At 43.0% G+C, this 22,056-nt stretch overlaps 1 protein-coding gene across 1 annotated transcript in view; it reads left to right on the top strand.

Moving 5' to 3' along the window:
• Window positions 1-22,056, top strand: part of LOC311264258 (A disintegrin and metalloproteinase with thrombospondin motifs 20) — an 84,302-nt gene continuing 62,246 nt past the window's right edge. The window contains exons 1-8 of the mRNA XM_084364987.1: window positions 1-384; window positions 561-922; window positions 5,889-6,057; window positions 16,246-16,499; window positions 19,567-19,650; window positions 20,534-20,658; window positions 20,776-20,816; window positions 21,156-21,261. Coding sequence (XP_084221113.1) covers window positions 294-384; window positions 561-922; window positions 5,889-6,057; window positions 16,246-16,499; window positions 19,567-19,650; window positions 20,534-20,658; window positions 20,776-20,816; window positions 21,156-21,261 — 1,232 coding nt within the window. The 5' untranslated portion in view covers window positions 1-293. The remainder of the gene's footprint in view (window positions 385-560; window positions 923-5,888; window positions 6,058-16,245; window positions 16,500-19,566; window positions 19,651-20,533; window positions 20,659-20,775; window positions 20,817-21,155; window positions 21,262-22,056) is intronic.

Here is a 22,056-nt window from a genome sequence, read left to right as displayed (position 1 = left end):
GTAAAGACTGCAAATTTACATTAGGCAGCAATTTTTTTTTTTTTTGTGTCTGTCAGGGGGATGAATGTGTCATAAATAGTTCGCGTTTATAGCGGGGCAGTGGATGCATGTGTAGCAATGCGATGAGGCCAGTGCACTTTGCAAGACTTGCGCTGCAGAGAGCCTCCGCGGATCCCACGACCTGTTGCTGACAAGCCGCGGAAGAAGGAGAGGGAGAGAGGGGGGAGCCGCTCGGGAGAGACGGAGGGTACTGCCTTGGAGACGACAGCCCGGGTTTCTTCGCGGAGGAAATCATGCAGTTTGCAATCTGGCTGGTTGGACTAATGTGTCATCTGTCAGCGCTTGTCCGGGACACTTTGCAACACCGATTGCATCCGAAACAAGGTAGTGTTGTGTTTTGATTTATGACTCATGCAGATGAAGGTGTTTTAACAGTCGTGGATGATGCCCGGTGTGTGATTGCAGGATCTCCCAGGCTGCAGCTGCATTTCACCGCACTGGCCGCTACTTCTCTCTCTCTCTGTCTCTCTCAATCACAACTTTCTCTGACTTTTTTGCAGAAAGCTTCATCAAGCAGCTGTCATCGTATGAAATCATCACCCCGCAACGTGTGAATGACTTCGGAGAGTCATTCCCCCACAAATTGCACTACAAGAGGAGACGGAGGAGTTTGAATGGTGACCTGTCGGGCTTACGGGTTCACTACAGGATTGATGCATTCGGGGAACGCTTTCATCTCAATCTGACCGCACACTCCGGCTTCATCGCCCCCTCTTACGCGGTGACACACTTGGGAGCGGAACAGAGCAACGCCACGGACTCCCACTTCCATGACCCGAGCGATATGCGCCACTGCTTTTTCCGCGGACACGTCAACGCCAAGAGCGCGTACCCTGCCGTCTTCAGCCTGTGCACCGGCCTTGTGAGTATCAATACTTCCAAATGTTATTTTAGACGCTTTAATCGAGCCACGCTGACAGGCCTGCACGCTTTCTCCCGTTTCACTGCCCCCCCCCCAACCCCCCATATAACCCGCAGCTTAAGTCAAGTGTGCAGGAGTGTAACAAGAGCAAGTGTTACTGGACTAATGTCACAGAGGAGGAGAGCATCTCAGTGTCTGTGTTGGTGATGCTGCTGGTGCATTTGGGGCATCAGGGTTGGTACTGTGGCTGACGTGACAACAGGCAATCCACTATCTGCTGACGTGCCCTTGAGCAATTCCAAACAGAAAGGCAGATTCACCCCACCCCGTAAAGATCAATGAAGTATCATCGGAGCTCCCAAAGCCTTAAGTCTACAGTGTGTTCAGCTGTTTGTTGTCATCTCTGTGCTTTTATCAGTCATTTCTTAGCTGCGACAAGACAATTTTATGGCACTCAGTAGAGCGCATACCTCCGCCAAGGTTACTCATAGATACCAGCCACCTAAAAACTATTTATTTTGCTTTATTTCCTGAGAAATTAACCAAAATGTAAAAACAAAAGCCCTATCTTGCAATGTTAAACAAAGTGAGGAAAAGTTCTTAGATCCGCACCAAAAGTTAAAGGGGTTTATTCTGGGCCGAGAACGATCTTCCATCCAAATTTCGTGGAAATCCGTTCAATAGTTTTTGTGTAATCCTGGTAACAAACCAACAAGCAGACGAAAACGGGTGAAAACATAACCTCCTTTGTGGAGATAATAACAGCAGACATGCTAAAATGAGTCATCATTTGAGTTGATTACCAGAAATGTTTGATAGTTTGTTGCAAAATATTTGCTGGTTCCAGCTACGCAAATGTGACGACTTGCTTACTTATCTGTTGAATATCACTGTAAGTTAACAACTCTGTATTTTGGACTGTCAGATGAACAAAACAGGCTATTTGAAGGCGTCACCTAAAAGTTCTGGGAACTTGTAATCAGAGTTTTCTACTTTTCATAGACTAAAGAAGTAATTGATTCATTGGGAAAATAATCATCAGGTCAGTTAATGAGGGTGATCATTACTCACAGCCCCAAGCAACAGATATTATCCTTCATTTTACAACTGCTGTTTCCTTCTTGATTGCCCTTTATCACATCTGTTAACTCTGACAAGGCTGTAACAGAGTTATTGAGTAATAATGATTTTACAGCCCCATTTTACCATATGAGGATCCTGATGCCCAAGTCCATTTGTTGCTGACTCCTGTGTGAGAGAATCTGATAAGTGTTGAAGGGGATGACTTCATGGGTCACATAGGGTTACTGGTCCAGGGGCAGGGGGTTGACCTCAGTCGCGCCAGCCGGATTCTGGTGTGGACTCATCGTGGTGGGGGTGTTTGGCTGGCTGCAGCTACACACAGACGGGAGGACCATAGCCTTGGCGTCTACCTCCCCTATCGGTGACATAATCCTTATTTTAGATAGGTGCAGTGTGTACAGTACCAGGATAGCATGTCACAGAATGGGTATCAGCTGCACTTTGAGGCTTTTTGAGCTAGTACATTCACAATGCATGCAGTGATTGTACTCCTGTTGAAGCCTGACATAATGATAAAAACATTCTTTGTTGTTATCACTTTGTTGGGATTAACTCCCATTCAGTGTTGCTTTGGAGAAAAGAGACCACCAAATAAAGTTTTTTCCACGTGCGTATAGCAATTTAAGACTGGAGGTATGCTGGAATCATCAGGGTAATAAGCCTTAAATTGCCCCTCTGCCCAACTTTGATGTATGACTCGCTTATCCAAACATGTTTGCGTCCTTTTTCAAGCAATCTTTGCTGCTTATCCGCATCATCAACCATTGAGAATGACAGGACAATGGAGACAGCACTGGAGGCTATTGGGTCATAAATGTGTCCGTATCTGATCACCGGGGCTTAATGGCCAGGCACATTTTGTTGGGATGAGGTCATTAAGGAATAATTAAGCCCTAAAACAAAGGGGTCATTCTAGAAAAAGCAGGTTCCCATTTCGTCCAGAGTTGCTCAAAGCCGTCCCCAGGGGGGAATCAGGGGGGAATTGGGCGGGGGGGCAGGGTTGAGGAGCTTTTGGCCTTTTCAAAGTGAGCTGTGACGGGCAGAGAAGAGAAGAAAATGCTGTGAGGAAAAGACAACTGCCAATGAAGGTTGTGTAGAACTTAAGGATTGCTCACACCGTGGGAAACGTTAGTTCCTGAAGGAGCTTGCTCTCTCAGCTCACTCACATAATAAAAGTGTGTGGTGAGTCAGCCTGTCCTGCGAAGTCTTCCTTCCAGCACCAGGCGATGCACCTCTGTGTAAAGATCAGGCTCATGACATCTTAATGTCCTATTTAACTTTAGAGATTGACTGCAACTGTACATCACTTTTGCGTGACTCAGCGCCCACAGGGTTTGAAAGTGTCTTTGTGGGATTTGTTAAAAACAGATGTGTGCCAACAGTCATTCCATCCATGTCATGAGTGTGACCTCGCTTCAAATAGGAGTCCCTCAGTTGCAAGGTCCAGTTCAGCACCCACTGCTGAACAGCAACCATTGTGTCTGTCCAAACTTTTGCCAGAGTTGCTGCTGAGCTAATGCTGGGAAACCCTGAAACTCTGCCCCCTCCATTGACTAAACAGAGCATTTGTCTGTTCAGACTTCCGTTAACACCACATGAGAACTTTAGAAAGGCTCAACCATAATCATCTAATTAAAGTTAACTCACCGTAGATAGTGATTTACAAGATACAGGTAAACATCTACCAGTTGTTTCCTTGCATAAATCATTCATTACGTTTAGATCACTACAACAGTAGTTGTAGTTAGGCTGCAACACTCTACCTTTTCATTAAAAGGTACCTAAATATTTGAGCAGGAGTAATTAGACAAACGTCTGATGTCTCACAGTCAGATGAGACTCAACTGAACGTTTTAAGTCGTGGGAGTATTCTACATAAAGGAACTTTCAACATCTACAATCACGACCGTTACCAAAAAAACCCATGTTGTTTTAGATCAATTTTGACCAGCCAAGTTCATTTGTAGTTTCATTTTGGTCTTTTCTTCCCTAAATCCATACATATAGAACTTAAGTCTTTGGAGTGAACGTGCACTGAACGATCCCAACAACCAGGTGCACTTACAAGTTTGTGTGTGATTGACAGTGGAGGGGAGGGGAAGAGCGAGGGCAGACTGTCACCAAGTTAATAGATCACAGATGTCTTCGTTCTCATACAGATTTAGAAAATAACAGTATAAAATACTTAAATGGGTCGCCCAATATACTTGGGCAGCCGTTAATATACCTGGGCGCACAGCCCAAGTAAACTATATGTGTGGGAAACCCTGCTGGCTATGAAGGCTAAATCCCCTACTTTTTGCTCTGCACATGCTGGAATGGGCTCTATAATGGGCTCCATAATCTCGACTACCGGGATAGTTTCATGAACACTTTAATTTCATTCTCAACTTCTCCAGAATAGCATTTTGTCAAAGCGTGCTTTGTGCCTGAACTGTCTGTTACTTGAGACATATAACATTGTCACTGCACCTAATGCTGCATTTTGCGTGCTGCATTGCCTCACTATCTTGTTGATTTTAGATTGTGATTGATCTTGAATGGGTCCTCAATTGACTTTTGAGGCAAATCTTAGAGATCACATTATTTAATGTCCTCTTCTGTTTCCAAACTTCACATAACCTCACTGACATTATAATCTGTCCTATGCTGACACAAATTTTAAATAATGCAATGCAAATTTTACCCAGCAACATGGCAGACAAGGAGCTTGAGTCAAAGAACTATCCTTAATGTAATATTGTGACATTTTTTTGGCAAGAGAAATTAAGAATTGAGAAAAAGATTGAATTTTAGATTGTTGAATGTGATGGCAAGTTAATAGATTGTGATATTTTTTGGGCAGTTCCTCACCCCTAGATTAGAGTCAATATTTGGATTCATTCCTGCGTGGCAGAAGCAGTTTACTTGATCCACACAAGCATGTCAGAGCTGAAGAAACAGTAATATAGCATTTGAAGTAGAGTACAATGAAAAGCTTTGGGGCTCTGATTTATTGTCCCTGTTCAGTGGTATTGTTGTTTCTATCCTGTGTCATGTTTTCACAAGCTCATTACACTGCCGCTCTGAACACATGTAGCACTCAAGGCCTGTAGCACCTTCGAGGACACAGGCGCATACGTGCAAGACAACTAATCCTTCACCCTTTGAAAGGTGGAGAGGAAAGGTACACAGTTTGTACATGTCTTCCATATCCGAATTGTATGTTTTCCATTGTCAAGTGTCCATCAACTCTAGGGATGGTTATGGAATAATGGAATAATGCTGCCTTTAAGATAACATTCCAGCGTCCAATATCCTGTTTAAGTGTGCGCATGAAATTACCATACAAACACCATTGTGCCTCATGGCTGAGTGAGCTAAGAAGCTTTGTGAGGGACCGAGCTGCCAAATCAATATTAGCATTCCTCTGTCAGCAGCTCTGTCCATATATGATGATGTCACTCCTCCCAGTGTCATGTTGTGAGGGGAAATGCATTTCCACAGTCAGGACAAGCACTGTCACAGCCTGCGCATGAAGGTGTGAAGTGGTTTACTGAATAGTGATGATGATGATAAATGTGTAAATGGCTTAAAATGTCTCAAGATTGTTCTCCGTTTTTACGGGTACAATTTCAGCAATAACAGACGGTGAACTTTATAGATAATCTGTGACCTTTAGAGTCAGCATGTTCTTTTCATGTGCACCTGTCAAAAAAAAAGCATGTTCAAAAGCATGTGTGGCGCCCAAGGGCAATACAGAATGGATATGATTAGACCACAACCTCTTTAAATACAAATAATCTGTAAATGAAACCTGCTCACATGCAGTACAGTATGCACACATGTGAGCGCATGCTTCGTACCAAAGCCATCAATGACATCTCTTTTTTTCTTGTTCTAGATTGGAACTTTTACGACACCATACGGCCAATACTTCTTGGAGCCTCTTTTAAATGCTGTGGGGGAGGAATATGACGAAGAGCACAACAAACCTCATCTTGTCTATCGGCACGACAGGACTAAGAACATCTCGAAAACTGACAACAACACAGAGCCCTGTGCTGCCTCAGGTAACAGACTACAGACTGCCTAACTATACTGCCTGTAACCACCGTCTGTCTGACTTTTGCCCACAAACACTTACTTTCTGGTGACCTGCATTCACTTTCTGAGCCATGGCAATAAACAATAAAGCCCTCAAATGTAAATTACTCTCAGTCACGATCTTTGGCTTGTAGGATACCCAAGAGACTTCAACCTTGATTAAGGGGTGTGACTGAAAACTCCTCAACTTAATTAAGCAATGCAGGCTCCAGCACTGCCTGGTGTTTTCATTCATGTTCTCCTGGAGCATTCAATCCCAGGTCTGTGGCAGGAGCTCAGGGGGAAGGAATAATTACTTTTTAGTTTGCAGATGCGATGAAAAGAACTGGAGAGGTTTTCCGCTTGGAAGGCTGCTTGAAAGTTCCCCCTGTTTCATTTGAATTTTTATAGCTGAGGTCTTTGGGTGGTGGAGAGGCCCTCAAGTGAAAGCGCGGTGACCGAGTGGAGTTCACCTCGATGGAAGGCCTTAGAGTCATCCTCGCAGGGAGCTCCGTGGGCGGCCTTTGTTGTGCGATGCAATAAATCTTTTATGTGCAGACTGCTTGATTTGCTTGTTGTCTGAACCCGGCCATTGTCGCCTGGTGGTGGCCATTGTGTGTGGCGGCGGTTTAAAGAACTTGGACTGACCTGATGGGCCAGGCCAATACCTCCTTGTATGCTTTGCCCTTTCACTCTCTCAGTCTGTGTGTGGTAAACAGCGACTGGGAAATCTGAAGAGTCTCTCAGCCCCCACTCTGAGGCACTTTTAAATATACTCTTCCTTAAGAACCGGGTGGGTTAAAGCCTGGTGAATGACCCCTGACTTCTGATGTCCAATGGACATCACTGTCATCATTCAGTGATCGTTTAAGTCTTTGCCATTTGTCCTTAAATATTTACTTAATCCTAAATAAAATACATCTGACTTTTCATCTCATAATCTTAACTATGAACTGATATACTCCTTGTAGAAATTATATTCAGAATAAATAGGAAATAGTTGCAAGAAAAACATATAGGATGAAACACCTGTGGGGCATCATCAAAGGGCGGCAGGTAACAATAAGCAGCAGGATTAAAAGAACCAGTGGGGCTGGATTAGGACTGTGAGGTGTCCCAGGCTGTGGCTCCGCAGCTTTATCAGATAGGCCCCTCTCCAGATGCAGCGATAAATGGGCTCTTTGAAGGCCATACTGAGCCAAGACTAACAGGCCTGTCCTGTCTTTTTATGGCAAGAAGTGCCGTGCGCGCTGCTACTAGCAGGTTAGATGTAAACACTGGCTTGGAGCGTGTTTTGCTGCTTGCAAAACATTTGTAGTGGCTGCTCCTGTTCTTGCATTTGAACATATGCCTGTTGGCTTTGGACTCTCAGAATCTTTGAGAGAGCACACATCCAGCTACTGTCTAGTTCTTGTATCTCTTTCCTTCTCTTTACTCTACTCTACATGTCTGCACAGTATGTCTTTCTTTCTTTTCCTGATGTTCCCCATCAGGCTAAATCACTGTCTAAATATGGGGCTCCCAACCGCAGCCTACTTGCTGAGAGAGAAAAAAAGTGTTGAGAAACACAGAAGCATCAAGTGGAATCCTTGCTGGCTCGGGAAGCAAGACTTGACAGTGAAGATCATAGACCATCTAGTTTAAAAACTGTCGGGTGGATCGCATTCAAAATCTTACTGGCTACCTAAAGCTGAAGGTTTCTCAGTAGCAGATTATAGGGACTGTTTGTAACCCTGTACATTGACTATTGTATTGGACTGCATTTGATTTAGCTGTACCTAATTAACTGGAAACTCTGAAAAGATTCTTTTATGTACAAGGTTATTTAATTTTATTTCAGTGTAGTACATTTCTGTCTTTGTATAACCTCCCAATGCAACTGATTCATAGCAAGTTAAGAAACAAAAGTTTCTGATTTATCTTATCACATAAATGACAGACTATTGAGCTTATGTTGTTAGCGGGGGGCAGATTCCTTTCCCAGTATCAGTTTTTAAGAGCTATAAAAGCACCCTTTGTCAGGTCAGTCATCTTATGGCCCTCTCTCTTTTCTTAAATCAAAATTGTGATGTGGAGTTTGAGTGCTGAGGGGTTTGGCAGGTTTGGGACTTTGAAGAGGCTTGAACGCTTTAGAGGCCTTGTAGGTCTGAAACATGTCAACTTTCTCAAACACATGGGAATGCTGAATGGCCACCGATGCCTCCAATCTGCTGGCCAGGTATACTTTTCAACCTGTAAAGATATTGTTTTACTCACTGTGGTGACTATCACTGTTCACCCACCTTTCTCTTTGCCCAAAAGAAAACATCTGTTTGAATATGACAAAGATGAAACAAACTGTTTTATCACACGGAAACAAAATGTGTATCAGCAGAGAGATACCTTCTGGTGAGATAAGCTTTCCCTCTGATATGATGTCTCACTTCTGCCTCAGTGTGCTACAGACAGTGCCAGAACAAACACTGGGACTTCTGTACCTATTGAGACAATAAGAGTTTCCAGAGTTTGTACTGTCCCTGCACACCTCTGCAAAAATGTGTTGAAAGGAGAGGAAGGCTAAGTTTCCACCTGAATTGGACAAGGATGAACTTCTTTTTTCAGATTAGTGCTTGTCAGTACAAATACTTGACTTTTTAAAACATGTACTGTGACTACCTGTGAAGTGTCAGCAGTAGAACTGCAATGATAAGGGCTTTTAAAGTGTCACCTTGACTGGAAATGAAGTTTTGTTATTTCAGCAGTCATGATATGGCTATATACCTGTCTTCAGCTGCTTTTCTTCACTGTGTGTGTTCAGGCCATGTTGATAAAGCACCACGGTGCTCTTCAATGGATGTGAGTAAAAACTTCTTTAGATGCAAAACTTACAAAGAGAGATGTCAATCGTAACCACAACAGACTAAAAAAGCAAATCAGAAATGTAAGAGTGATCAAATCTGATCAACATGACTACGTCGTGACTACTGGTCTCACTGACTGACATTGCTTGCAACTGTATCAGTCTTCTGCCTGTGTCGGCCAACCTGGGTGGCTTCCTTGCTGTTTAGAATACCTCTAGTGTAGGTAGCTGTTGAGTGGGTGATTAATGTTTTAAAGTCACAGAGTGCCTTGTTGTGCCGGGTTCTGGCTTTTAAAAGCCTAGGGGTAGAGAAGCTTACCGGGCTGAAATCACAACACTGCTCCGACCTTTAATGACACATTTTACAGGGTATCTATCTCTGAGCTTGCATGTGAATCCCTGCGTCGTCCTACGATAGAGATAGCAACAAGGATGAGGGCGGCTGCAGATAGGGGCAGATTGTTCACTTGCTCTCTTTCCTTTGCTTTCTAAAATCCATGTGAAGAGAAGCAAGAGACAGAGCGAAGGGGAGCTGTGCCGTATCTCTTTCTCACAGTTGTTGGCTGCATGTCCAAAGCTGTGGGGTGTCATATTTTGTCTGAATTAGAAACAGTGAATTGAATACAGACAGCTTGACAGCTGTAAACCCAAACACCAGTGTTCCACTGTCAGCTTGCAAGTGTTTCACCCGATTTCTTGATGGCTAACTGAGGGCAGCTGGGACAGCAAAGTGACTGGCTTTGATGCGGCAATACTTGGCACACATGGCATCTGTGCCCCCTGACCCTCAACACAATCATTGTATAGGATTCCCCCCTTGGTGCCCACTGTGTATACATGGTAGTTCAAATGCTAGCATCAGGTTTTTGGTCAATGGGTTCATTTACATGGAAAAAATGCCCTCCCCCGCCTGGGGTTTGAACTAGCCGACTTGAATCGCTGCCCGCTCTCCCTTTGCGCTTTCATGTATGTGAATGGAAGCACTTGTTGATTGTGACCTCACTTCCCTCTTTGTTTGGAGTCACTCACTGGATGGCTGGATGTGACCTTGAGTTTTTCCCCTCCTAGAGAGGTGCGTCTTTACTGGGCTTGCTGGTTTGTTTGCTGGGCCTCAAAAGTTCAAACTATATATGCATTAAGCTTTTTGTTTTCCTCTTGACTCCGGCTCTTGACAGGGGTCAGGAAAGCTGGCCAGCCAGGGTGTGATGGACAGGCGCAGATCGCTCAGACAACCTCTTTCACCTTTAGGGTCTGGCTTTAGATGGTGTGGAGCTTCTGAATGTCAGATGGCTCCAAAAGGCTTAAGCTTTCTCTGTGCCCTCATGCCCCTTGGACAGGCCTAACCTCCCCCATTTCAGGAAGTACCTATTGTTGTCGGTAAAAAAAAGTTTGTTTCTGGCCTTTTGTGTGCATGCATAGATGTGGTTTGCTTGTGAGTGTCTTCTCACTGGCCTGTCAGTGGATGAAGTGCCCTGCAGAGTATTGGGAATTGCTGAGCAAGCAGTGCAGAGGAATGGAGAAAGGAGCTCCTTTCTTCATTTGTTTGAGCACTCCTGGCCTGCGCTGCATGTGCCTGTCGGTTTTGCTCCAGAGCTTGGCAGAGGCCCCAGCTTTTTCTCAAACTCCCACCACCCGCCATTCTTCTTTTACACCTGCTTCTCTAAACTTACTTTCTCACCCACTGCCTTGCTATTCACCTATGTGGAAAAAGAGTCAGAATTTCTTTGATTGATTGATTGTTTTCTTAGGAATGTGAAGATAATAGTGTTTGTCATAATTGTCGATTGTGTTGAAAAACGTGTTTTGCCGTGCACTGATTGTACGTCGTAAGCAAACACATTAGTTTTGCACAATGTGCAAGTTTTCCCTTGATGGTGGTCACATCATTGCCTCAAATTTCATAACACCGACAGATGATACGGTCCATTGCACTCATTGTCATCTGATTTTAAGATAATAGATACACCGGACTGCTCTGAACAGGGCTGGGCAGCTACAGACAGTCTATAACTTTAATAGCTGCCATGTGTCTGCCTGCCCTGAGGCCTCAGCCCTATTGAACCCAACGTGTTGTGTTGTCTCGGGAGTTCCCGTGACAGATTCCAGCTGGGGCTATTTTCTGCCACTGTCTACTGTCTGGGCATTCTTAACAGATGGGGACTGATTGGAATGGTTAGAGCACTTTGAGTGACAGTGACTGACTGCATGGTGGCATGGGGGACAGTCAGAGGTGAGAGGGGGTGACAGGTGAGCGACAGTTTCCCATTGAGGTGGACACGGGAGACGCAGTGCTGAGAGGTGGCCAGTGAAACATCAGTGTCATCGCCTGCAGCTATGGCTGTTAATCATCTGAGAGGCCAGACATCACTCAAAACTGCAGATCTGCTTTGCTTATGTGAAGGAAAAAATATTTGTTTCAGGATCAGGTTTTTGGTATGTTTGAAAAAATAGGAAGTGTAATGACTTCAACCATTCTGACTGATTAATATTTTAACAGTTGTTTATACTGATTGGTTCCTGTTCTTTTGTTTGTACCTCGTTACGTTATGTTTCACTGAACATATTTCCACAAAGCTTGGATGGAGGATGGGTCTTGGCCCAGAAGGGACTCCATTAACTTTGGATCCAGATAAAGGGAACGGATCCAGGAATTTGGTTAAGTAGTTTAAAATTTAGAGCGATACAGGGCTATCGAGTTTGACATTGGATTAGACCTAATTTAATTTAAGAGGACGGTTGGGCCTTGGCAGAGTTATGCGCTCTACTGAGTGCCATTCTAGCTCACAAATTATCCACAGTTGTGTTTTCTCCTTTCTATGATAACCTACTCACCAAAGTAATTTCTGGGATCTGTTGGCATGGCAACATTGCTACCCCAACGTTCATCACTTGTTGGAATGTCGGCCAAAACTAAGAATATAAGATCAGAGTTGTAATTAGCCTGAATTATCCTCTAAGTTCCTCTCTGCATGTTCTTGTTAGATGCCACAGTCAGAAGTTATGTTAATTGTTGGTTTTATGATGCTGTGGTTTTAAAAAACATTTAGTCCTCAACTTTGCACTGTAAACCATGAACTGCTTTGTCAAAATTGATTCCTTATGCAATAGAGATACAGAACTTTCTCTTTTTAAGGACTACAAACAAGGAGCTCTGTTCTCACAATAGTCTATAATCAAGTTTCTATAGGAAGAGTTCTTCCAAGTTATACTAATGCAACTTGATTGAAAGTTTCACCATGAACCCAGAAGGTACTGATAAGTTTTCATATGAATCTGGGTCTAACGGCATCAATATAGGAAAGACTGTCTGCCATTTTTTTCTCCGTAGCTACCCTTCAAATTTCATCCAATCTTCAGCAGCTTTAGTACACATGACATATTTAGATGAGCCTCCAAAAGCTTCCTGTTTGCTCTTTGATATTCCATACTGGATGCCTTCAACTGCTGTGCCACCTTCTCGTGCACATGACCTCTTTAACTTAAACTCCCATAGCTCTTGAATGAATCGTGCAGATGCACAACATCTTCAGTGAATATTTCACATTTCAAATTTGTAAATTTTGATAACGTTGTTTTTCTTTTTCCTGCTTGAATTGTTCAGTGTCACGTTCATTTTTATGCAGAGCCAGATGTGAACTTTTTAAACATTTCCTATTATTAAAGCAACCCATAAAAAGAATCTTCCAGGAGTTTGGTGGAGGTATGCAATTCCTGACTGGTTTTTAGTTTTGATAACTTAATCAATCATTTAATCTACAGTATCATAGGACCGATGTCTTTCAACCCGATACTGAGAAACTCTCTGTTTGGTTCTGACAAAAGAAGACACCCCAGGGCCCTGCCCATCATTAGGAGTCCGGATCCATAAGTGGTGTTTTGTCTCCTTAGAGGAGGTCTGCTACTCCAAACACATTCTTCAGCTGACCACCATGCTGTCTTTAGCATGTCTCTGAACTGAAAATAACAACTGAACTCTGAGAGCACTGTAAGTGTACAAAGCCCAGCGTCTTCCAATGAGGTCAAAAGCCATGCCACTTCACTTTTAAAAGCCTTCTTTGGCAGCAACAATTAGCTGTCTTTGCTTCTCTCTGTCTAACCACAGAATTGCACTTAATTGTGCCTCTGTCTGCAGGAGTTTCAACATCCCCCCCCCTCCTCCTCGTGAGGTGTACTGTCTGTTAACCAGAGTGTCTGCCCTCATATAGAACCAGGACGCTACCTATACTCAATGTAAGGCATACCGTCTATTTAATTGGCACCCGGGGAATAGGGCGCTTTAACTCTCAGCGAGCCATTGAAGAAGAATGTTAATTAGTTCAACAATGAAATGTGTGCGCCCCATTGTTGGGCTCTTGGCATTGATACTTTTGACAGAGAACTGAAGGAGAGTCAAAGAGCAGCTCTTTGATCTCGATTGAAATCTCAATGAGATCCTTTCGGACAGGCTGGATGTACATGAATGGGCGAGAGCAGAAAGTGCATATATACAAGCATGAAAATTCTTCCATACTTGAATGTTTATAAGTGGGTGTAAACAAATGGACGCATTCAAACCCATCTGTAGTCTCGAGCTACGTATGGAACATTTGCGTGCAGGAGACTCGGTGTGCAAATAAACATTTTATTGAGTGAATAGACAAACATTGTTTATAATAGTTATTTGATTATTTTTTGGCACAGTGATAAAAAAGATTTTTGCGAGTTTGCAAGTCAAGTAGGCGTTAGAGCAGAAAAGTGAGTGTGGGCCTGTTCAGCTTTGCGCATACAGAGTGGTGCCAACCAAATTACAACATTTATAGACATTTATGTGCCGTGCAAGGCTCATTTTATTGTTCTCTGTAATGAAAAACTGCTGGAACTCAGTTTTATTGGCTCAAACTCATTAAACTGAAGTGTTAAAAAAAATGGAATCTATCACGTTCGATGTTTGGAAAATCATCTCAAAAATGTGAAATCCTGAGATGTGACTGTGCAGGTGATGCTGATGTGATGTCCACTGAGGTTGAGGTCATGTCTGTGTGTGTCGGGGTCGGTTGGTCAGGGCGGTCACTCCTGTCTTCTCATGGTGTAAGTAGCGGCTCACTACCTAGTGAGAAGGGGATTTGACCTAAGGAGATTTGGGAAAGGTTGTGTGTGGCTAATCTGCACTGATTCAAAGGCTATTACAACAGACCATATTTTCACCTCCTCCTCCTCCTCCTCTTCTTCTTCTCTTTTTCCATCTCACACTCGCTTGCACTGAGTCTTAACACCGATTTCTGCAGATGCAGATACTCTTCTGTGCTTTGATAATCCCTTTGATGTCAGACTGTCTGTAGTGATGAGTCTGTTTAAGGGGTTTAGTGTAGTGGGCTTGGCCTCTGGGAGATCTTTCCTGGAAAACACAAAGCTCTGTTCTGGCCCAGCTGCCCGGGCTGTGTGCGCAGGCACAGACGGCCTTGGCGCTGACTTGGATGCTGGCGCTGGCATGGGGCTGGGCCTCACGGCGGCAAGAGCTGTGTGCCATTGTGCCAGGGAGTCACGCTCCACCTCGCGTGCCCACTGGGGGCATCGCTTGAATAATCTCGGAGCGCTGAACGAGTTTTCTTTCCTCTTTTTTTTTTCGCTTTTCAGTGACCTAACAGTTACACACAATCTCTCTCTGTCTGACAGTCTGGAAAGATTGAGTGTTGAGAAGACAATGAAACTCTTCACTATTATCGGGTTATCCAAAGTTGAGGAGGTTGTTTAGGATGAGGGACTCTGAACTATGCTTGGCTCGTAAACACTCACAGTTATATAATGTTCATCGAATGTCATTTCATGTTTTATTTATACGCCACGCGATTCTAACTTGGTTTTTTTTGTGAATGTGTTTTTTAAAGCTGCAGAAAACATGGCACGTAGCTTATAAAAGATGCATTCTAACGCCTAAATATTATCTTTCATATGATTGAGACCATATGGATCACATAATAAATAAAGCTCACATCATTTGTCATGTGTGCAAAATGCTTTTAAGTTTTAGTGCTACAGGAAACCTCAAATTGTGTGTTTGCATGATTTACTGTTCACCCCTGCTTCATAATTGTGGCACTTTGTCTGGTGGCTGCTTAAATCCATATTCCCCCCGCTGAGAGATGGCAGAAACTACTGCAAGCAATCTTTCTTGCAAATCCGGACAGCACAATTGCCTGTACGCATACACGTAGTCCTCAGAAGGCAAAAAATCCATCCAGCACAGATGAATGCTTCACATTGGCCGAAACATTTTGACATTCAGACTATACAGGCGGCGTTTGATGTGTTCGTCATTAACTTGATTGATGATGTTAAAAGAGATTTTTCTTGACGAGGATCCATCACTTACTTTTCAGTTTGAGGTGGTTTTCTGGTCTGTAACAGGAATATACTTCAGCTGTGTGTCCCCAAACAAAACTGAGCTCGCCTCTGTGGACACTAGAAACCCTTCCCCCCCTTCTTGTTTCTCTACTCAGGCTACAGTCTCAGAACACATCCCTGTGGACACAGTCATAGCCGTATGTGTAATCAAATCTGCTTTGACCTCAACCTTTGCAGATTTTTCTTTTCCTTCCGTCCAATGAAACAAGCCCTTCACACTTGTCTCTGCCTCTGTCTCCCTCTTTTAACTTCAGTCTGTCATGGTGAAGGAATCTATCACTCATAGCCAGCTCAACACGTGCAGTTCAGCTGAGGGACTGGCAGTTGAGTATGCACAGTATATGGCTGACGTCCTGGTTCTTTTTGGGTTTTTTTTTCTCATCTGTGGCTGTTTTGAAAAGCGAGCCTGTAAATGGATTCAATCTGGCATTGTATATATTTAATTTGTTGCCTTTCAGCACGAGTGTCCAACATCCAGATTGTGTACTGCTCAGGATCAGAGAGGGATCATTTTAGGATTTTTATATCCTATTGCAGAGTGCAGACTGAGACTGGTACCTCTGAGTTGGTAAAATGTCGTTATGGGATTTTCTTTTTGTGTGGCTTAGATTCATGCAGAATGTACACTGCCGGACAAAGCTCACCACTGACCCCGTGTCTCTTGGTACAACTGTTTTCCTGAGCACTGGAATGACACAATCATTTATGGCGGGGTTTTGACGTAGAAGTCCGGCGTCCTTCTGTTATGTCACTGGAATTCAGCTAAGCTAAAAACCCTTGGCTCTTAACTGTAGTTGTACCATGCTCACTCTTGAAATGCCTTTATACCATAAAGGAAAGTGGAAGAATTTAAATATTTGTGATCACAGTTCTACTGTATGATCAATTTTTTTTGTTACACACATTTTTTCCTCCCTAAATGATCACTTATGTTCGTTTTTCTCTCCTGAAACAGAGGACACCAAGAAGCCAGTTGCATTTGAGAGCAGAGGGAATATGGGAGAGGAGTTGGACTCTCTCAGAGCCACGATAGACGATCAACACGTATTTGACAACAACTCCAACAGCACACACCCCAGATCCCCACGCAGACGCAAGCGTTTCCTCTCCTACCCTCGTTACGTTGAGCTGATGGTGACAGCGGACGCCAAAATGGTGCGTCACCATGGACGCAACCTGGAGCACTACATCCTAACAATCATGTCAGTAGTAAGTAAAACAATGTTTCTAAAAATTATTCTTATGTCTCAATGTTGAAGATGTTGTCATTATTATTAAATGATTTGAGGATGTATTATTGTGGGTGACGCTACTGTCAAAAAGACATTTTTCTACAGTCTGTACCTGTACTGCTATCTAGATAGTTTTGGTTTGATAGTATCCATCCAGGTTTTGAGATATCCATCTCTGAGATTTCTGCCCCCACTGTAAACAAAACAGAAAGTGACACAGAACCGCTAACCGCTAGCACAACAGCCAACTGGGAACATGCTAGTGCTGGCCTGTCACAATCATGGATGTATTAAAAATCTGTTATGTCATCAGTGTAAAAGTCTATGGGCCAATCAGGAACTTGTGGGCGGGGCCAGCGGGGGAAACACTACAATGCATATTCAGTAGGTTGCATACCAAGGAAGTAAAGCCACAAGCTAGAGAAAGTTTTTGGTGTGCGCGCCAGGTGAGCAATTCTCATTAGGAAGTACAGTATAGGTGCCACGTTTGCACTTGGTATTTTGTTATAAATCTATGGTTACAATAGTTTTCTGAGCTAGCTAGCTTGCTAACTGTCAATTACCTCCCAGTTAGACCGAGCTAGCTTTGTTGCTAACAGGAAATACGCTCATGAGGAGTTTCTTCAAGAGATGTTTCCTGTCTCTTGTATCTTTTCTGGAACAGTTTATCTACCAGCAGAGGAGAGTTAATTTAAAGCAGATGGTGCAACGTAGTTAACTTTAATGAGCTAAAAAAAAAAGGTTCCTCTTTTTAACTCTGTAGCTGTCTGTGCCCTGAAGTTCAGCACGGTCACCATGAATCTGACGTGAAAGACTGACTGGACATTCTACCACAAAATGTAGCCTTAAAATTTAAATGCAACAGGGCCTAATACAATGGAAAAAGACACAAATAAATAATACAAATAAATTAATGTATGATAAAAGTGGTCCTGCTACTCCAGATAATCAGACCCTGTTGTGACTGTTTTCATTGGACATAGCATACATTCTCAAGAAACTGCCCATATTAACACAGTGAGCTGCAGAAATCTCAGAAAGGGTGAATAAAGCCCAGACTGTCTCCATGGCATAAGGTTATGAAGACAAGTTTTTTTAATCTGGTGAACAAACCCTTTCAAATGTAAAAAACTGAATCCACCCGTCCCGTTCTGTGTGTTTTTTAGCCTCAGATGTTACTAATTGACATTTTGGTTGTAAACCCTGTTGCAACCCCAGCATGCTGCTGCTTTAACAAAACTGGGCCAGTTAATTGGTAAAATCCTGACTCAGCACGTTGACCTCTTTACGAGTCCCATATTTGTCTGAGGGAGCTCTCTAGTAACGAGCCAGTAACACTGTGATTGACTGACTGTGTTTATATATTAGAATAAAAAGTGTTTGGGGAGTCTGTGTGTCAAAGCAGGACAGGTTATCAGTTGTACTGAACTGTGTGTACCATCAGCAGTATGACAGACAGCATGTTCAAAACACTTGTTAACTTATAAAGGAGCTGAGGAGATGATTGTCAGTGGAGTGTTACCCATAAGCACAGCAGAGAGGGCATGGTCAATGTTAAATGTGCCAGGGACCTTTTTACTACAAGGATTGAAGTTAAAACATTAGTTCTGCAATGTCTGCAGGCCAGTAGTGCACACACACACACACACACACACACGCTTATCTTCCTTCCTCTTTCACAATCTCTTACTCACTTTATTTTAGCCACAATTTGACCAAACCAGCCGCAATCTAAATCTACCAAGTCTGGTCTAAATAAGGTTCCTAGGTATTGTCACGTTAGTCACACATATATAGTGTTATGCAATAAAAAGTGTGTTACTGCTTTAGAGCTGGGACACTTAATAAAATGTATATTTTACAGGGGCACTATGCAGTTAAGGAGAAGAAAGTCAACCTCAGAATTTCAATATAGACAATATTCATGAGGTAATTAGACAAACTCAGTAGTATTTCTTACTGAATAAACAAGCTGTTCTCAGAGGAAAATAACGTGCCCAGAACACTGTTTGAAGCTAGAAAGGTGGCAGAGTCCGCCAAATATAAACAATATGAAATTGTGCTGTCCTTTAGGATCAGTTTGTTTATTCAGTTTATTCAAGATTTGCTAACTAGTGCACCTTTTAATAGGCCGGATTCCCTGAGGAACCCCACCCTCCCAAGAAATATTTGACCATCCACCAACCAAACTCTGTAAAAGATTTTGAATATTAAATTTATTTATTTTATCCCCTAAAATTAGTCAATCTATTCCAGATAGTTTATGTAAAAACTGACCAGAATCAGCTGTAATGTGTAAACCCCTCCTATTTGACTCTAAAGATTCCCAGAACTACAACAGAGAGTTTGACCTCAGTGGTAACTACTGCCTGCTGATGTTGTAGCTTTTTAGTGAACTGGCTGTATGAGATACTGTAGTGATGGTCCAGTGTAGGCTGCAGCCCCCCTCACTTCTGATTCTTGCACAGATCATACAATAACATATTGTACATCGGGGGCGAGAGCATACAGAACAATGTCCAGTGTCACAGATGGACATTGGACACGTTTGCTTCCCCTCAGGCTAAGACAAGCTAAATGTTTATAGTGGACTAATGAGTTCCTGTCAGGAGGCTGCACAAGGCCTCAGGAGACTGCTGGCCGACCGTGACAGGAGTGCACGAGAAAAGCAAGAGAGGGGAAAAAACTACAGAGGGAATGTTTTGCTGTCCTCACAGAGGGGCTGAGCTGCAGCTTTGCTGGAGTTTCACGTTTGTTTCTGTGTCCAGGTTTCAGTTTATTTTTTCTTTGCTAAGGTCTGTGAGGGAATAGTAATTGGTTTTAATACCCTGTTGATTAAACTTCCCCTGAAGGAGACTTTTTTTTGTTTCTTCTGACTTCAATGAACTGTTGCTGTTTTGATTAAACCCCATGGAGCTCAACCAGACACCAGAAATTTCTCATTCCAAGTATTTAAGTAGACTAGCTTTGATAGTGTTCCTGTACTCTGGTTCAGGTTAGTGGAGGTTTGCATTTTTTGTCTGTGTGTTTTGTGTTTGTTACAGGTAGCAGCAGTGTACAGGGACCCCAGCGTAGGAAACCTCATCAACATCATGATTGTCAAGCTAGTTGTCGTCCACAATGAACAGGTGAGTGTGGGGTCTTGAATGCTAACCGTATCCAATACAGGTCCACAGTATGGCTTACGTCAGCGCAGGTGTCCCTGGTCTGGCCCTTTCTCTGTGGGGCCTGTTTGAAAGGACACTGCCTGCCTTGTCAGTCTCAAGTCTCAAGAGAGGTCTCCATGGAAAACAAACGATACTATAGTGAGGCCGCGGGCCACCTGCGAATGAGAGGTGGCTGAAGAGGCTGGCTTTGCTTTGCTTTGTCATAGTAACTGATTGTTAAATAGTTAAATTAAATTCAAGTATTTGCTCATCTCGGTATTATTCACATATATTGTCTGTTATGACTGTTGTTCATAATAACAATACTCAACACTTTGGTTAAAGGTCTCAAGTACAGAAAGGAGTCACCTTGAAACTCAATTCTGGACGTTTCCAAATGGCAAAAAAAAAATTGCAGCGTAGCCACTCAAATTGACCCACATAAGAGCTCTGGGTAGACTATCCTGTATGAAGCAAATGTTTAAAAATGGATGATTACCTGGATTTTCAGTTGACTACTTTCTGTGTTTATGAAGGGTTTGATAACCATCTCAAAATATATATCCCAATTTCACAGTATATGGTATTACACTATTACATGTTGACATAGTTGTATTATTGTTATCAGTTACAATGACCATTAAAGAAATGAAAACAGAAGGTTTTTTCAGGTGAAGAAACATGATCTTAGCCCCAATCTGTCATTGCTGCAAAAGACCACATTACCCAAATCTGGTGTAGTAAAATAGTAAAATATTGTCATGACCAGCAGTCACATGAACATAAAAAGGAGAATAAGAAAAATGCAGGATATCCCTTAACATTAGATTTTAAGGCAATTAACCCAGTTTTTTTTCCGAAACAGGAAGGGCCCACAGTCAGCTTCAACGCTGCCACCACTCTCCACAACTTCTGTGTGTGGCAGCAGAGCCAAAACGTCCAGGATGACAGCCATCCGTCTCACCATGACACAGCACTCCTCATCACCAGGTACACGCTCATCTCCAATTCTCACTATGAAAGCAAAGCAAGTTTCTCAAGAAAACATCCCTCTTTGATAGAATAAGTCAAATTACTGAATGTTTGTTTTGTTTTTGTTTTTTTCAGGGAAGACATCTGCCGTGCAAAAGATAAATGTGACACGTTAGGTAAACTTCTTTCTCTTTGCAAAAACATCTCCACCTCAAGTCTGATTCAGTTATCTTTCCACTCTGTTAACCGCAGCTCATAAACTGTGCTGTAATGAGTTTATGGCAAGCTGTCAGCTAATAATATTATAGTGACAGAACAGAGTGGTAGAAAGGGGAGGAGGGAGGGAGGATGGAGTGAGTCGGTGGCGGTGCTAATCTCTCTCTTACGGAACAGAAGTTTTGATGGTTTAATCGCCTTTAGCACTCAAGCAGTAAGGTTTTTTTTTCTCTCAAAGTGTGTCTTTATGTGTTTATGTGCATCTGTGTATTTTTCTGTGTGTGTACATGACCCTGTAGGGCTGGCGGAGCTGGGGACCATGTGCGACCAGTACCGGAGCTGCTCCATCAGTGAGGAAAATGGAATTAGTGCCTCCTTCACTATTGCTCATGAGCTGGGCCATGTGTAAGTTGCAGCAACTTACACACACACACACATACTATACACACACACACACACACACACACACACACACACACACACACACACACACACACACACTCTGTCTCACCCGCTCACAGCCAGCTTTGACCAACAAAAGCCCTCTTATCAAGAGACGTAGGGCGCAGCAGACACAGGTGCAAAACATAATAAAGTGAAAAACTTTTAATAACATGCCAGCCGACAGTATGTTACTATACAGCTCATGAAGTTAACCCTGTATGTGTCAGAGCTTTGTCTTCGTCTGGGTTCAGTGTTGTCTCTGAATACAGTAAATACTTTATCACAGGGAGCTTTATCAGACAGTGCAAGGCTGAATATTCCGGTAAGTGTTGAGGACTCGCTCGTTCCCAGAACTTTTCCAGATATCGGCTACAAAGTCGGATAAGACAAGCTGAAGATGTCACAGTGGTGTCATATGTAACTTGTCTGTTTGCGAGCAATGTTAGTGTTATCACAACACGCCTGTCTGCCAGAGTGTGTTTTCACAACAAGCAAATATTGCCACATGTGTGAAGTGAGAAAAGACTCATCTCTATCCAAGTGACCAAGTCAAAACATGTGATTTTATCTCTCATTATTCCAAACATCCATCAGGCGCACATAAATCACTCATTACCGCCTCTTTTTTGTGTTCATGTTTAGTTAATTGAAATGTGCAATTTAAAGGCACTGTTTGGGCATATTTTTCGAGGAAGATGAAGCATCTATCTTTTTTCCCATCCCTGTTCTCTCGTCCTGCCTCTCCACCTCCCTCGC

Source organism: Pagrus pagrus, assembly GCF_965226575.1.
Source record: "Pagrus pagrus genome assembly, chromosome: 10".
Taxonomy (NCBI): Eukaryota; Metazoa; Chordata; class Actinopteri; order Spariformes; family Sparidae; genus Pagrus; species Pagrus pagrus.
This window is presented reverse-complemented; position numbering and strand designations above follow the sequence as displayed.